General features: G+C 52.4%; 1 protein-coding gene across 3 annotated transcripts in view; it reads left to right on the forward strand.

The window, feature by feature from the left end:
* Positions 1 to 5,674, forward strand: part of CFDP1 (craniofacial development protein 1) — a 129,971-nt gene extending 124,297 nt beyond the window's left edge. For 2 of the 3 annotated variants that reach the window (XM_044255712.1, XM_044255714.1), the window contains one exon: positions 2,598 to 2,924. In XM_044255712.1, the coding sequence (XP_044111647.1) occupies positions 2,598 to 2,688 (91 nt within the window). In that variant the 3' untranslated portion in view covers positions 2,689 to 2,924. Of the gene's footprint in view, positions 1 to 2,597; positions 2,925 to 5,425 lie in introns of those variants that run through there. The other variant, XM_044255713.1, reaches the window with a different exon arrangement.
* Positions 5,675 to 17,652: the final 11,978 nt, after the last annotated feature.

Consider the following 17,652-nt stretch of genomic DNA (forward strand, 5'->3'; position numbering starts at 1 on the left):
CGCCAGGCCCGCCTTGATGGCCTTTGTCTGGGTCGCCCTCGAGAATTCACTTGTGTTCTGCACATGTGCCCCTCGTGGCTGCCTGAATCCTCCCCTTAACCTGAGCTCTGCCTGCACCTGCCTGCGTAGCCCCCAGCCTGGCTTCAGTCCTGAGAGTCTCCCAAGTCGGCTGGACCTGGCACCGCTCCAGGAACCGGCCAGGCCGTCATTCATGCTCGGTGAGATCCTCGTTGAAGTCTCACTTCCTCCTTCGAGGACAATCAAGAAGAAGGACCATAAATGCCCAAAGCCACATACTTCCTCTTCTTCCCTCCACGCACTCTGACAGATAGCACTGGGTAGTGATTCTCCTAAATTCCTCTCTAGCCAGGGTGCAGCCCTTTCTTTCCTGCTGAACTTCAAGGGGCAGTTAGGGCTATCAAAGTACTGATTCCCATCTCGACCTTCACCCAGGGCTGGGGAACCACGGTGGGGGAGGACGGTGGTCATAGTGTGGCCGAGCCCTTCGGTCCATTTTGGTTAACAGCCCCCTCTGGAGAATCACGGCCCCCTTGGTGATGCGTGGAAGGCAAGCGAGTTGTCAGCTGTCTGCTTCCCCGCCGCAGCCTGCCTTACCTTCTCTCTCTTTTTTTTTTTTTTAAAGATTTTATTTATTTATTTGACAGAGAGAAATCACAAGTAGATGGAGAGGCAGGCAGAGAGAGAGAGAGGGAAGCAGGCTCCCTGCTGAGCAGAGAGCCCGACGCGAGACTCGATCCCAGGACCCTGAGATCATGACCTGAGCCGAAGGCAGCAGCTTAACCCACTGAGCCACCCAGGCGCCCATCCTTCTCTCTTTATCAAAAGGGGGTCCATGGTGTCTGTGGCTTTCCTGTCTGCCGGGGAACCTGAAATTTCTATTTAGCCAGCCGTCCTGTGTTTCAGTGGCTAAATCTGATGGCTAAATCAATGACATACATCTGAGGGTTTACATCAAAGCCAGGAGCAGGTCCTACTGTTTGTTTCCAGCCATTCTGGCCTCTGATTGGCGGTGTGGACACACCAGCTTATTCCTGATCCCTGACCTGGTCGCTGATAATACCCATCAAGAGACCTGACTGCTCCCCTTGGGGATGTGTTGTCCTCAGGACCCTGGCAGAAGCTGGCTTCCCAATACGACAATGACAGCATTAGCTGCCGTTTTCTGTAGCATCTGCTCCCGACAGTAGACAGTGTCGTTCAGTGCACACAGCAGCCCTCCCGCGTGTGGATGGTGATTCGTTTTCTTTTCTTCTCTCGGCAGATTAGGAAACAGAATTGGCAGAGTTACGTGGTTTATGCAGAGTCCCACAGCTGGCCAGTGGCAGTCAGGGTTTGAACTCAGAGCCACCTCTGCCTCTGCGGGAAGTTTTGGGGACGGGCCACAGCTCGCAGGCAGCCCAGGAGGGCAAGCAGGCCCCGAACCCAGCCAAGGAATACAGGCTCCTGAGCCTGCTGGCATTCTCGCCATAAACACAATGACCTTGTAATGACAGATGCACATTTTACACAGTGTAACAAAAGAAAAATGAGTGCAGAGGTTCAATTATGTCTGCTATTTTCAATGGCAGTTTTGCTCTCTCAATAGATTAATTAGCAGAGGAGACCCCCCCACCCCCGCGCCGGGCAGGGCACGGCCCACTTTATGGCAAGAAGGTACATTAAAATGCAGCTGTGTCTCATTAAGCTGCCAGCCGCTGCTCCTCTGCCCGCTTCTGCCCTGCGCCTCCTTCCTTCCCATCCCGCCTGGGAGGACCTGGGGAAGCCGTGTCTGCTGAACCTGGCCCCGGATGCCGAGCACAGGCCTTTTAAGGGGCCCCTATAGGTGGGCTCTGGGTGGCCGCTCTGGCTCTCATTCCCCTAGAGAAAATTCTGGACCCAAGTGGGCAGAGGACACTGGAGAGGAGGAGGGGAAGGAAGGAGAGAACTGAAGGCAGTGGAATCCCTTTAAAGTGAGCGCTTTATGTGCCCACCAGAGCGTCAAGACAGCCCCAGAAAGTCATTCCTACCAAGCCCTGTTTCTTCCATTGCCAGATGCTCCTTTTCGCGGTTTGGCTCCTGCCTACCGTAGATAGGCAGGATGTGTACTTTCCTCTCCCCGACCATCTCAGCCCACCACCGAGACCAAGAAACACGACCTCACTCTTTTGCTCTTGAGAAAAATGAGGCTGAGAGATGTTGAGCCCTTGACCAGCGTGCCCCAGCTGAAGCGTAACAGAGGCCCCCACGGAGTCCACGGTTGACTCAGCCTGTGTTCTTCTGTGCCTAAAACCTTATTACAAAACCACCGCGTGTTCCTGCCGCCGAACCCCCAGACAGGTGGTTGCTTTCTCTTTCCCATTTTACTTGCAGTGACCTCGGAGCCAGAAGCATCGTTGTTTAGACCAAATGCGAGTGGTTTGGATGTTCCTGGGCGAGTTGTGGGTGGTCACTTTGGGCACCAGCTGTGGTCATCTGTTTGCATTTGCTCTAACTCGGGGAGCCCGCCGGTCAAGGGGCTACCTGGGGGCTGGAAAGTGCAGGGGAGACGGTTTTCTCCTACAGAAGTCTGCTCACAAACATTTTATATTTTCTTCCAGGTACATTGAACGGAAGGCTTTTCTAGACCGAGTGGACCACAGGCAGTTTGAAATCGAGCGAGATCTCCGGCTGAGCAAAATGAAACCCTGATGTTAATGCGGGAAACCAATAGCAGCTTAATCCTGTTTACAATGTGAGCTTCTGGTGCGTCTGTGAAATGTTTCCAGTGTTTCTCATCCAGCTGTTTCCCAGCAAGGTCTTTTTTCTACGTTGAATTTCTGTCTTTGTATCTTGACCTCACGTGGTTTCATCCCTTTTACTTTTAAAAGTTTGTCCTTGAAAAAAAGAAAAATAAATTTGGTCCTGCGATAGGCTGGTGAAGATGAGGACAGCACTGGCCTTCCCTTTGTTCTCCTGCAAAGGCCACCAGCCAGGCCTACACGTCCCAGCCTGCCTGCACTGGCCCCCGGGAGGAGAGCCGGCCACCCTAGGTGGATTTCTGGGGCCTGTTCTGGAGTCAGCCTTGCCCCAGAGACCAAGGGAGGGAGGCTCCCGAGGGTGGGTGGAATACCAAGTCCCTGGCAGTTTTGTTCTTGATCCGCGGCTGCTTCTCTTCTGCCCTCTTCCTCTCTCTGAATGGGATTCCCACTTACTAGTGTAAGGTTAGGCTGAAAATAAGCATGTATTATTGCTGAATTAGAGACATTTGTTTCCTCTTCCCAAAGTTTCAAGTCAGTTTAAGATGTGCCCCCACCTCAATAATTCTTTTGTCAAAGAAGACTGCAGAAGACTTTTGTATACTCCTTAGGAAAATTTAAATTCCAAACTTAATAGTAATAAAGTAGTAAGCCCCACAGTTTGCTTTTGGGGTATGTTTGTCAGGGTGTCCTGAGTAACATGGACAGGTTTAGGGGAAGGTAGTGTTCCGAAGACTGGGAGCGAGTCCCTGCCTCCACATGTACCAGCCTTGTGACCCTGACCACAGCTGGGCTTTCTGAGCCTGTGTTTTCTAGTCTGTGCATGGTACGAGGAACACCACTACCTCATATCATAGTAAGGTTGAGATGAGCTAATGACACACCTGGGGTTCCCCCGTCCAGTCCTCGGAGACGTGGTCAGAAGCTCATGGCAACCAAGCCCTCATCCTCAACACTACTTAGTTAGGGGGCCATGGACCTTACTACTCAGCAAGGTAGTTTACTGGCTGCAGTGGAACACATTGTCTGTTCCCATCCACTCCGATAAAGGATTTTTGAAGTGGCCAGAGAGCCCTTCAGGCCAGCATCAGAACAGGTGGCTGTGAGGCCTCGGTTATGGTCCTGTGCCGGATACAGGAGTAACGGGGAAGTCCTGCGAGGTAAGACAAGGCAGCGCTCTGGTCAGGGCAAGGACATCCAGACCCGCAGAAGCCACAGCCCAGACTGAGACGCCAGTCCGGCCACGTGTCCTCCTCCAGGCATCGTCCTCTGCTCACTGCCCCTCACCTTCCGGGTCCTGAGGCCTCCAGCCCGCGCTCCCTCCCGCGGTTCTTCGTCTCAGCTGCCAGGCCGCAGCAGCAGTGCAAGAGCCGGCGCCTTGTCGGGGTTGAGAAATGATCTGGAATCCCCACGAATAAATGGTGCTGAGCCCATCGCAAGTTAGGGTTTTCGTTCCTTAGCAAATCTTCATGCCTTTGAAGCCACCGAGATTAGGAGGGCAGCTGCGAGAGCACCCTGGGTTCTTGGCGCGGTGGGTTTGCTATTCTTGCTGTGCTCCAAGGTGCAGAGCGAGAAGGCGGATGAGTCAGGGAGCACACTAAAGTGTTTGCTCCTCAGTTTCTGTCTGCGAGCTGGCCCTCACACAGGCGTCCCTGCTGGGCCCTGCGTTAGATGAAGTTGACAGCCGCACAGTGTTCCTTTCTGCCGGCTCGACTTAGTGGGTCTTTTCCCAGCAGGTTTGCTGCACACCTCTGATCTCCGCTCGGTGACTTTTTACACATCCGCGTCTTTTAGAAAGCCCCCGCTCCCCAGTCCTGCGTGGCCACCACCGGCCGTCAGACTGCGGGAGGCTCTGGGCTCATCAGGGCCCCACTGACCCCTCCCTGTAGACCGGGCAGGCTGCCGCAAGCAGAAGCAGTGGGGTTCTTGTATAACAGAACAGCAAGCACTGTAAGCAAGTTGAGAGAAGCCCACTCTTTACTCTCCAAAGCCCCGTGCAGGCCTTCCTGACACCCTGGAACCATGTGTCTTGCACTCCGTGGAAAATAAACTCCAAGTGGCCAGTGAAGCAGAAAGCCCCTCCAGCCTCACCCCTTTTGGCAGAATCCAGCCGCTTGTCAAGGAATATGCAGCTATTTACTCCATTCCTTTTTTTTTTTTTTTTAAGATTTTATTTATTTATTTGATGGAGAGAGAGAGAGAGATCACAAGTACACGGAGAGGCAGGCGGGGGTGGAGGGAAGCAGGCTCCTTGCTGAGCAGAGAGCCCGACGCGGAGCTCTATCCTAGGACCCTGAGATCATGACCTCAGCCTAAGGCAGAGGCTCAACCCACTGAGCCACCCAGGCGCCTTTCTTACCCCATTCTTGTCACAGATGCCCTTTCTGCGAGCTTTGTGCACCTTGCTTCCATGTTCCCAGACATTCACAGTTAAAACAGTTGCATTTGCCTTGACTTAAGCTGCTTCTCTCTTCATCTCCATAGAACCTCCTGAAAAGCCACCTGCATTGGGGCGTCTGGATGGCTCAGTTGGTAGAGCGTGTGACTCTTGATCTCGGGGTTCTAAGTTCGGGCCCCAGGCTGGGTGTAGAGATGGCTTAAAAATAAAATCTTTAACAAAAAAAAAAAAAGTCACTTGTGTTGAGCTAAGTTCATCGTATTGATGAAATCGCTTCCTGTGGCTGATACAGGTGCAGGTGTGTCTGTGTGTGCCCACGTGTGTCATCCTGCAATGAGACTTTTAAAAGCAGCTTCGAAGCCGGCTGTCGTGTGTGTCTCACTGGCCGACGCTGGATCATCTGACTGCGCCCCCAGCAGGAGCAGAGGCTGGAGCCTGTTGTGGAAGATGGGGGTGGAATTAGGTGATCGGTGATAAGTCAGCCAAACAGTGGTACCCGGAACACTCAATTCTTCATAATAAACCAACAGGCATTTCTCCATTTGGTCCTTAAAATTGTCACCAAGGAGTGGGTGGCCTCAGAGATGAGAAGTGATGGGCCATGTGTTGGTGGTGGTTGAATCTGAGTGAGGAAGACAGCCCGTCCTACACTATTCTCTGTACTTCTCTTTGGATTTGAGTTTTTAATAATGAACTGTTTTTGGTTTTGTTTTTCAATTGTGCCAGAGAGAGAACAGAGCTGTGTATAGGAAAGGATTAAGAAGTGCCCAGCTGTTCCAGGGCAGGATGGCCTTCCAGAGCCCCTCTCCCACCCTGCGGGTCTGACCGTGGCCAGGAATGTTGTGGCGGGAACACTCCCCGCCTGCCCAGATCCTGGGCTTGTTTTAACAACTCGGAGCCCAGTCTTTGCAGATTACATGTTGTCCCATCTCCTGGACCCCTCTGCCCCCTATGTTTGCTTGCTGTTGGGGCTCAGTCCCCAGCGACAGAACCCGGCCAGCGAGACTGGGGCTGGGGCAGGGACATGAATGGCTGTTTCTCCTAAGTGTAAACCAGGCCCCAGGAGACAGGAGTCTTCCCAGCCCTGCCTGACCTCGCACAGCATGCCGGGCGCTCTGGCTGCAGAGTGGCGTGGCCTCAGGTCTCCTGTGACCACCCTCGGGCCTTCCTCTTCGTCGGCTCTGCTCCTGCCTAAGCCCCACCCATGGCCTTGATGGCACCTGCCTTCATGGCCAGCGTGGCCACCTGTCCCCACCTCTACACGGAAGAGGCGTGAGAGCTGCCTCAGTGAATGCCTGAGCTTTCCTGGTGGGCCCCCTGAGACCAGCGGGGTAGTGAGGCCGACAGAGGTGTTAACCGTGTTCAATCCAGAATCCTCTTTTCCATCTGTCCTGATTGAACAGGACAGATGGCAGACATCATCTAGCCCACAATTTTTTTTATTTTTAAAAGATCTTATTTATTTACTTGAGAGAGAGCACGAGCAGGGGACGGGGTGGGGGTGGGGATAGGCAGAAGGAGAGGGAGAAGCAGCCTGCCGGCTGAGCAGGGAGCCTGACGGGGTGCTCAATCCCAGGACCCTGGGATATGACCTGAGCCAAAGGCAGATGCTTAACGACCGAGCCACCCAGGCACTACCGAGCCCACAGCTTTTAAGAACAAGTGGATAATGTTGTATCTAGCTCTTCACATCCATATTTAGTGAAAAGTCTTCTGCCTAACTCCGAAGGAAACAATTTCCCTTTGCCCTGGGGTAGGGAAGTGGAAAGACCGAGTCAGTGCTAAGAGGCAGTTGGGCAGGGCACCGTGGGCCTTGGGGCCATGGCCTGGTGTGAACGGCAGGGGGACGGCCCAAGGACACCTCCTGGCTGTGCCATGGCCTGTGGAGAATCCCTGAAGGTTGTTTCCTGGCCCTGCTCTGCCTTCAGTCTTTGTCTTCTCCTTGCCCCAGATGGGTGTGTCAGATTTCTAGGGCATCTGATGCCTTCCCAATGGTGAAAAAACAGCCCCAGAACAGCATAAGGTCAAAGAATAAAACGAGCTTCCTTATGCTTTTCTGCTCACCTATTTCCTAAGAAACATGGTGCTCCAATTAGGAGTGCGCCATAAGGTCTCTAGGGAAGAAGAGATGGCGTGGCGAGCTGAATCGTGCGTGAGCTGAGCGCCGTGGGAGCGGATGCGGGAGACCTGGGCTGGGAGCCCTGGCGGACAAGTGGTGGAGAGGTCCCACCACCAGCTGCTTCCGTGCAGGCCATCTGTCAGATCCTCCTCATTTTTCACAAGAGGAAACTTGCCTGAGGTCAGACTGTGAAACCACCGGTGATCACACCTACATCTCGTGACTGGAGGGTCAGATGGGGGCGGGCAGGCCAAGCAAAACTGCCTTTCACCGCCTTCTGGCTCCAGACCCACAGACCTGAGTGCAGGGGCCGGAAGAACCAAAGACGGGGAGGTGCTTGCACTTGGGGAGTGGCCGCTGGCGCTCCCAGGGCCGAAAGTTCGTGGCAGAAGGACCCAAGAGGTGTGGGCATACCCCTTCAGCTTCCAACTCTGCTCCCGCCCTGGGGCAGCGGCCCAGTCACTCTCTGCAACGGAGACACCCCAAGGCCTTGTCCAGACAAGCCTCTGCTCAAGTGTTACTTCAGGCTTAAGCTCTGCTCCAGAACCAGGTTTCTGTGCTAAGCGAGGTACACAGGGTTGCCCTCTTGGGAGGCCGCCTGGTTTCAGGGAGTGCGGGCAGGACGGCCCCGTGCCCCGTTGACAGTTCCTTGGACGGTCCAGGAATCCTAACTGCCTCTCCCACTGTACCTCCTTCCCTGGGTGTGCTCACGCTTCCTCCCTCCGACTTCTCTGTAAAGTCTTGTCTTTTTTGTGTGCCCTCCTAGGGCAACTTAGATCCCAAAATACTATCAGCTGCGACCTTCGGGCACAAGCACGTCGACCACCACAAGGAAAATGGAATGTGCGAGTCCAGGAGAGTCTGGCCTGCTTCCCGGCAGCCTGGAATGGCCCACACCTCCGGGACCCTTTCAGGGTCTCCTCTCCGTGGGCTGCCAGCCGGCGTTCGTTGTGTTGTCACCTCAGCTGACGGGGTCCACTGTGACCCCGGCTGAAGTAAGGTACAAGGGGGCGAGGCGGGGGGAGACCGTCCCAGGTTCTCCTGCCTCTGACCTTCAGTCCTAACCCTGTGCTGGGATCTGGGGCCGAGTCCCTCTGAGTGTCAGACACCTTGTTCAGGAGGCTGCTGAGAGCCTCCCTCACGGCGTCTTATTAAACGCAGCACACTCTCCAAGTGTTAGGTTACTCTAATTACATTGTGCACCTGGCCCCCAGCTCCCCAAGACAGCCAGGCTTCTGTGAACATAAATTAGCACTTTGAGGAGCACGTCGGCAACGTCTAATCTGGGACTGCTGTCAGCCCCTGACAGCGCCGCTTTACTCCTGGGTTGACGTCCTGGAGAAGCAGCACAAGGAGGCAGGCCCCGTGGTGATCATGACAACCTGGAGTCTACCCAGTAGCCATCAGGAGAAGGGATCGGTCGGGAAGCAGTCACACGGGGCGGCGACACAGGACAGCGGTGGGCCGAGTGAGGAGGGCCGCGCGTCAGCACAGGTGAGCCTCGGAAGCAGCGCCGCGGCGGAAAGCTGGCGGCATCAGTCCTAACGTGTGATCCCCGTTATTCAAGTTCAAAAACACGAGCATGGAGGTGATGGTTGCCCCACACTGCCAGAGCACTAAATACCTCTGAATTTTACACTTTGAGATGGTTGATTTCATGTTACCACCTCAAAAAAAAAAATGTTTTAACTTGCAAAAAATATACCTTGTTCAGAATATAAGAAGTGTATATAATTACATATATATAACATGTATATAAGTGTAATTATATATAATGAATGGGTGATCAACACTAAACTCAGCATAGCCGTTACCTCTCACGGGATAGGGAAAGTTCTATGATCAGAGAAAGAAAAGGAGCTCTGTTAACAGATGTGGTTTTATATCTTAAATTGGGAGGTGAGGACATGGATTTTTCTTAGGTTATTCATTGTGCCTTTATTTTCTGAAGTTTTTCAAGATAAGTTTTTTAAAAAGAAAGACAACCTCCCATTTAGACTTCCCCTGTCCATCCCACAGAGAGGTGTCCGAGGGGTGGGCAGCACAGGGATGCGGGGTTGCCGTGGCGATGAGCTTGCTAGGTGTCAGAGGGTTTTCACTGTGTCCCATCCTGGGCTAGCAGGCATTCCAGAATGATCTTCCAAACGGCCCCTGGAACGTTTCCCTAGGAGATGAGGGACTCCCTCAGGTAAACTACCAGGTGCCCCCCAACTTCCCTTTCTCTGAAAACCAGGACGGGAGGCTGGGAAGCTGATGAGCCCATGCGAGGCCAAGTGCCCCCTCCCAGCATAGCCCATGGTTCCAGCACTGCCAAGTCAGCCTTCCCCTTGCCCACATGGCCTTGACAGACGCAGAGAGACAGGACACACACAGGCCATATGTTGGAAAGATGCGGCGAGCCTCGACATGTTAGATGCAGATAAATGGTCCCTGACCCAGTGAAACGAGCTTCAAATTTGAAGGCACCAAAATGAATCACAGTATGTGGGTTTTCTAGTAGAAGTTACGGAGCTGCCCCTCTTCAAACTCGGCCCAATGTCCTGAGCTGTCCCCAGCCCTTGGGCCACAGCTGTGACATGGGGCTGCGGTGGGTGCCCCCTCAGAGGGAGCGGTGGCCAGTCTTCAGAGTGTGGAGGGTCGCTGCCCAGCTGCTCTGCTCTCTTCAGCCCTCCCTCTCCCACCTAACATCTTCGCATTATAACCCAAGCCCATCTGTGTTGGAGGCCCCAGGACTGACAATCAGAAGACATTTTAAGTCTGCAAGCTCTGGGGCCCAGAGAATGGCCATCTGGGGCAGGGGCGACCCTCTGGGTCTCAGTTGCCTCATCAAGATTGCCCTGTCTTTACTGCTGTCTCAAGCCAGACCCCACAATTCCGTTACGTTCTGTTGTTGAGCTCCATTATGGGGCCTTTGAATTTGAGGTTGGAGTCCTGAGACACAGGGAGGGGATCCTACCCATTCCCAGTCATCTACCCCAGGCGCGGTCTAGGGAGACACCCTCATTGCAGAGTGACCTGCTTGGGTACATGGCTTGGCCTCTTGCCTCCCCTTCCCCTCATTTCTGTATCTGTAAAGCAAAGGAGAAGGATTAAACAATCCAGGGGTGGGCAGCGAACACTAGGAATCTCGTTTCCCATAGGCAGCCGGGTGGTGCTGACCCGCTCAAGTTGGAGAACCCCTGCGCGTCGCCTCCCTGCTTATTAAAAATAAAAAAGCCTCCAGCTATGTGTTTAGGAAAATTCCATCTTCCTTTAGTCTTGCCACTTCAAATAATTCAGCCTCCTAAATTCCTGACGCATCAGCAAACCGTAATGAGTACGCCAGGCACCCGCAGGAACTTTCTCCGACTTCGAGGAGTCTTCGGAGGCCCCCGTAGAGAGCTTAGCAGGAAGCCCCTTAAAGTTAGCAGTCACTGGGAAAAGCAGCTGAAGGAAGGCTCCAGGGAAAGCAAGCGAGCAAATCAGACGACAAAATCCACCCAAATCCCAGCAAACAGCTGAAGAGGGAACACCGCGCTGCAAGCTGGCAACAGATTGGGGGCCCCCATGCACACACACACACACGTGCTCACACCCGCTAAACGGGCTTTGCAGTGTGTCAGCTAGGTTGCCCTGCAGCTTGGAGAAGCCCCAAGCCACCGGAGGCACAACACTCCTGTCAAAACAAGCCCCGTGCGAGGCGGATGGGCCGGCTCCCGCCAGCCCAGCCCACACCGCGGCCTTCCTGCCAGCGTGAGCTTGGCCTGCTCTAGGCTTCTCTCCCTCTTCTCCCTTCCTCTGATCACAGAAAGAAACCACTCACTGTTGGAAAATTTGGAAGCAGAAAAATCAAACAGGATTTAAAATCTCTCATCATCTTATCAGCAAAGAAAACTGCTACGTTTTGGGATACTTTCCGACTTTTCCCCATATTTTTACAGAACTTTTCTTAAGGCAGTTGGAATTGTACTCATCCCCAGGCAGCTCAACACGGAAGCTACTGACCACATGTGCATATTTCAGGGAAAAAAAAAATTATTTTTTAGTAGACTCCACGCCCAAAGTAGGGCTTGAACTCACAACCCTGAGATCAGGAGTCACATGGTCTACCGACTGAGCCAGCCAGGTGCCCCTCAATTTAAATTTCAAATTGATTAGCCTTCAAAATCCAAAAGGAAAAAGAAAAGAACTCAAAATTCAGTTTCTCACACAGACCAAGTGCTCAGTAATCAATCATGTGACTAGTGGCTACAATTGTTGATCGTGCGGGCACCCAACGTTTCCATCATCATAAAACTATATTGGGCTGCACTGGCGCCGTTGTTTACCCTGTAGTAAATGCCATGAGCATTTCCCCATTGAGTCAAACATTTTTTTTTTTTAAGATTTTATTTATTTATTTGGGAGAGAGAGAGAGAGAGACAGTGCAGGTTGGGGGAGGAGCAGAGGGAGAGGAACAAGCAGACTATGCACTAAGCATGGGGCCCAGTGAGGGGCTTGATCTCAGGACCCCGAGATCATGACCTGAGCCAAATTCAAGATTCCGACGCTCAGCCAGCTGAGAAGACAAGATTCAGCCAAGTAGTTCTGCTTGCCTGTCTCTGAGCATGGAGCTCAGTGCTCTGGGTAAGATGTGGCCGGAACTAGGAGGAGAATGGCCGTCCATGGAGGAGACTGAACTAGATCACGCCTAAGCGCCCAATGTTCTTTGTACCAGCCCCGTCTCTGGAAGGGGCACTTGAACAAGGCAGGCATGATGGTTAATTTTATGTACCAACTTGACTGGGCTAAGGGATGCCAAGATAAGAGGTAGAACATGTCTATAAGGACTTTTTCTGGAAGAGATTAGCATTTGAATAGGTAGACTGAGTAAAGACCCTTGTCACCAGTGTGGGTGGACATCATCAAATCCATTGAGGGTCTGGATAGAACAAAAGGTGGAGAAAGGCAAATTTGCTCTCTCCCTGAGCTCAGACACCCTTCTCCCACCCACCAGTGCTCCTGGTTCCAGGAGCCTCCAGACTTGGACTGGACATACACCATCAGCTCCCCCAACGCTGGCTCCCTGGGGTCTGTAGCCCACAAATGGCCAGCTGTGGGACTTGGCAGCCTCCCTGTCTCCTGTTGCTTCTGCTTCTCTGAAGAACCCGACAAATGCAGCAGGAATATGCCCCAGGACCTGATTCATCACAAACCTAGTTTTGTGGTGCGTTCATCTGTGAGTTGTTCTCAACGTTTTTTGAATCCAGTTAGCTTTACCTCTCAGAGCAGATGAGTTTGTTTGTTTGTTTTCTTTAATTTTACATATTAGAACATGAGAGAGAGAACACAAGTAGGAAGAGGGAAAAGCAGACTCTACACTGAGCAGGGAACCCGACCTGGGCTCGATCCCCGGATCCTGAGATCATGACCTGAGCTGAAGGCAGAGGCTTAAATGACTGAGCCACCCAGGCGCTCTGGAGCAGATGAGTTTTATGCAGTTAAGAGATAGGCCTTCAAGGGGTGCCTGGCTGGTGCAGTCCATAGAATGTGTGCCTCTTGATCTCAGGGTCATGAGTTCAAGCCCTATGTTGGGTGTAGACCTTGCTTTAAAAAAAAAAGAGGGGGGCTTCACTACCCTTCTTTCACACTTGCCCGGTGGTTCTGAGGTCTAGTGAGCAAGTCTGAATTTGCCTTAAAGTATTATTCCCAACTGCTCAATCTCCATTCTCAATCCCTCTCTGTCTTTATCTTCCCAAACTAAGCCTTCTCCTCTTTGTTTTTTAAAGATTTTATTTTTAAGTAATGTCCATACCCAACGTGGGGCTCGAATCCACAAACCTGAGATCGAGAGTCTGGCGTTCTACTGATGGAACCAGCCAGGGGTCCCTCCCCCTCCTTCCAATGGCTTGCCAGGCCCCTTTCTCATCTCAGCCTCTTTAGTGTGCTCTCCAGGTCTACCACCTTGACGTTGACCTTGAGTTGGGACCACATCCCAGCCATCAGTCCTGGCACCGTTGTTTCTTATTTAGCTTTGGCTGCCTCGTGCAGCCTCACGTTTGCTCTGTGAGATGGGGGTGCTTCCTGGCAAGTATAAAGCAGTACAGACTGGGGCTATGGCAATTGTCCCACTCAGTGGGACAAGAGGCAGCCCGCGAGGCTGGGGCAGCAGGATACCCAGAGCACGCCTGGGTTTCTGTGCCTGCTGATGGCAAGCTGGTTCATTGCCAACTACGGCAAGGCTCCAGGACCCCTGGGAGAGGAGCTGGGCTTAGGCTACCCCGGGCCTCAGGGCTGCTGAAGGCTCCTTCCTTGGAGATTGGCTACACGGATTATCTGAAAGGAAACCATTTAAAACCAACCCACGAAGCACCTGGATGTCTCATTCAATTGGGCATCTGGCTCTCGGTTTTAGTTCAGATCGCGATCTCAGGGTCATAGGATCGAGCCCCACGTCAGGCTCCCTGTGCCACTGGGAATCTGCTTGAGATTCTGTCTCTCCCTCTCTGCCCTCACCCCCCCCACTCTCTCTCGCTGTCTCTCAAATACATTTATTAAGTTAAATTAAATCAACCCAAAGGCAGATCCTTTTCAAGAGCCTGAGATACTGGCAGCAAAAACAATACCCCACAACGCACAGAGCTCTCGGGCAGCTGCCCTGGCTTCTCTCCAAGCTGAGTCATGGCCATGAGGTGCCCTCCGGCTGCCGGCTGGCCCAGGGGTTGCTGTATTCTTGTTCCCTCATCTCACTGCGGCCTGGGTTATTCAGCAGCATAAATCCATGTGCCCAGAGGCCAGAGAGTAAGAGGGGATCCTGCCTGGGCTCACCAAGGGAGGTTTTCCCTCTCTTACCCTGATGAAAGGGAGACTCTGGTCCTCCTTACATGGGCTTTCTTAGTAAACCTGGGTCCTAGCCCTAGCTCCGTGGTGCTTTGAACGCAGGCCTCCCCACTAAAGGTCTGCTTTTGGAAACCTTGGTTTGTCTCTCCCCAGGAACAGGTGGGTCTCAGGCTTTTGGACCCTGGAGGGGAGCCCCTCTCCACACCGGTTTTGCTGTCCACACAGGCCCCCTGAACTCTTGCTCATCCTTCATGGTCCTGTTTGAGGGCTGCCTCCTCCAGGAAGCCCATCTCAGGCAGGCCAGGAGGGCAGAGCCCAATTCCACTCCTCTATCTGGGTCTCCAGGTCTTAGCCTGACATTGTTGGGATGCCCCGCAGTAAGCATCACTCCATTCCACTGGGAAGGTCTGTCATCCTAGTGATATGCAGCCTTGTCTTTCTAGAACATTCCAATAGACATTGTTCCCATCATACACTGAGCCAAGGCCTTGTGCAAAGAACTTGCCAGAGGTTACCCTCAAGGCCAGGACTTGGGCCAGCCCTCTTTATTAGCCTCCCCTTTTAGCCCCATCAGGATGGGCAGGGCCCCTCCTGCCTCGGGGGAGCAGAAGTAGAAAGCTCCTGGCCAGGAAAGGCCAGCTGGTGGGTGGAGAGGCAAGTCACTGATTCCAGATCCCACGCAGCAGCTAATGGGTATCTCCCCATTGGGTACCACCGCAGCCCTTGTCTGCCGTAGACCCAGTCCTTCCAGGATGTGTGAGCCAGGGCCACGAACTGTGCAGTTCTTGGCGGCGAGGGGGGGGGGCTTTCACATAGAATGAAATAGGGAGGGGGCTCCCTGGAGCTGGGGGCCGCTTTGCTGCTTTATTAAGCCCCATTGGACAGAGGGGATGAAAACATGCTTAGAGCATAAGTACCATGCTGAAATTCACAAGGCAGGACCAGAACCCGGGTCCTGTCCTGCCTCCAGAGGCCAAAGGTGACAGGGAGGCCTGCTTCTTGCCAAAGTGCAGATCTCACTCCCTCCTTGAGTTCCGTCCTGTTTCCACAAGGGTCCATCTCAGTCCCAGGTTGCAGGGAGACTTTCCCAGCGCCCCTGTGGCAGACCCTTGTCCTCCAGGCAACAGAGCAGCTGATGGGGGCGTGAGGGCCGGCATGGCTGCCTCACTGAGAACCGAACGGCTGCTCTGGGGACTCAACGCTCGTGACCTCAATGTGGCGACAGCTCTTTGGGGCTCCTTACTAATTTAGAGAATGCATTCTATTCAAGCGGGCGGCTTCATCCCTGGATTCAGAAACACAATGCCCTGGGGATTGTTTCCAGTGGACAGTGAAATTCCACTTGTCACAGTCACTGAGAACGCAGGCCTGTTCCTGGAAGGGGCTCTGGTCTCTGGTGTTTACAAACATCCTAGAAAACCAGGAGGCCAACGGCCAGGGCCCTTGGAGCTAGCCGAGGTGGGAGCCTATGGTTCCACCCAGCTCAGCTGTCCGGTTCTGGGAGCCCTTGGCCAGTCCCTTCCCCTTGGCCTCCTGCCTGCTGGGGGCTGGGGCGGGGGCAGCGATTGGGCAGTGGGATCCGCAGGGAACTGACCGCAGGGCCTCCACTCTGTTGGCTGTTCGCTTGGATCTCCTGGGTGTCAGGCCCCAAAGTGTCTATGGGAACCCGTCCACGGTGGCTTGCCTTTCCTAGGACTTGGCAGTTGCGTTTCCCCCTCACAAACCTGTCTTAAAAAAAAAAAAAAAATCACCCAAGAACAGGCAAGCTCTTAGAGACAGAAGGTGGAATGGTGGCTGCCAGGGGCTGGAAGGGGCAGAAGGGGAGTTTTGGTTTGATGAGACATTTTCTGTGTGGGATGATGAGAAAGTTCTAGACATGAATCGTACACTTAAAAATAGTTAAAATGGGGCGCACCCGGCTGGCTCAGTGAGAAGAGCGTGTGACTCTTGATCTCAGGGCCATGAGTTCGAGCATGACGTTGGTTGTAGAGTTTACTTAAATAAATAAACTTTAAAAAAAAAAAACAGCTGAGGGGCGCTTGGGTGGCTCAATGGGTTAAAGCCTCTGCCTTTGGCTCAGGTTATGATCCCATGGTCGTGGGATCGAGCCCCACGTTGGGCTCTCTGCTCAGCAGGGAGCCTGCTTCCCCTTCTCTCTGCCTGCCTCTCTGCCTACTTGTGATCTGTGTCTGTCAAATAAATAAAATCTAAAAACAAAACAAAACAACAAAAAAAAACAGCTGAAACGTTAAGTTTCACGTTATGTGTGTTTTACCACGATTTTAAAAAGTATATACTATTAAAAAAAAATTCACAAGTAATGATGTTCGTTTGAAAAACATGGGGCGCCTGGGTGGCTCAGTGGGTTAAAGCCTCTGCCTTCGGCTTGGGTCATGATCCCAGGGTCCTGGGATCGAGCCCCTCATTGGGCTCTCTGCTCAGCAGGGAGCCTGCTTCCTTCTCTCTCTGCCTACTTCTCTGCCTACTTGTGATCTCCGTCTGTCAAATAAATAAATAAAATCTTAAAAAAAAATTGGAAAACAGAGAAAATAATTTTAGTTACAACAAAACCCCATTCCCTTCTCTGAAAACAGTCTCCTGTGAAATTCTAATCCACGAAGACAGACAAAACCCTACTTATTAACCAGCATAGTCTGAGCTCCCAATAGGCCCTCTCTAAATATTACACATAGTGACCAAAATCTGACCCCACCCCAAGATAACCACGGCTGATAACTGTGTTATCTATCCTTCCACCATTTTCCCCAATGCAAATATATGACATAAATATTAATATGTGAATTTTTATGAAAATAGAATCTGACCATACTTATTTGGAAGCCTATTTTTCTTCACTTAAGAGTCTATAGTAAACATATTTCCATGTCACTCTCTGTCATTGGTGGTGATGGCCAGGATAGAATTCTATCATGTAAATATTACACGATTTATTTAAGTAGAGCCCAGTATTGACTATGTAAGTTGTTCCCATGTTTTCCTGCTAATAAGGAGAGCTGCCAGTGACAGCCTTGTCATGTATATCTTTGGCTACTCATGAGTGCATTTTTAAAGATAAATTTCTGGAATTTCAGGGTCAAGGGGTCCCTGCCTGTCGGGCTTCTTTGCCAGATGGTATGCGGAAGCCATAGGTCATTTATAGCTTTTCCTACCACCAGCAAGAGATGCCACTTGAGCTGAATAAGAAGGTTCCTGCTCTGGCCACACTCAGCCATCACCAGAATTCAAGCTATGGGGCTCAGATGGGGAGCATTTTGGGGGGTCAGGGGTCCTCCCGTACACACCTGAAACCCTGGAGACTATGTTAGGTTACATTACAAGGCAAAGGGTGCTTTGGAGCTCTGATTCAATTAAGGATCTGGAGATGGAGAGGTTGTCCTGGATTACTTGAATGGACCCCACGGATGTCACAAGGTTCTTATAAGAAGAAGTAAAGAGGGCCAAAGGCAGAGAAAGTGGGAGGAGGGAAGCAGAGGTTGGAGTGATGAGGGGCCCCAAGCCAAGGGATGCAGGCAGTCTCTAGAAGCTGAAAAAGTCAAGAGAAGCTATCCTCTCCTAGAGCCTCCAGAAGAAAGGTAGCCCTG

Source organism: Neovison vison, chromosome 7 (assembly GCF_020171115.1).
Source record: "Neovison vison isolate M4711 chromosome 7, ASM_NN_V1, whole genome shotgun sequence".
Lineage (NCBI taxonomy): Eukaryota > Metazoa > Chordata > Mammalia > Carnivora > Mustelidae > Neogale > Neogale vison.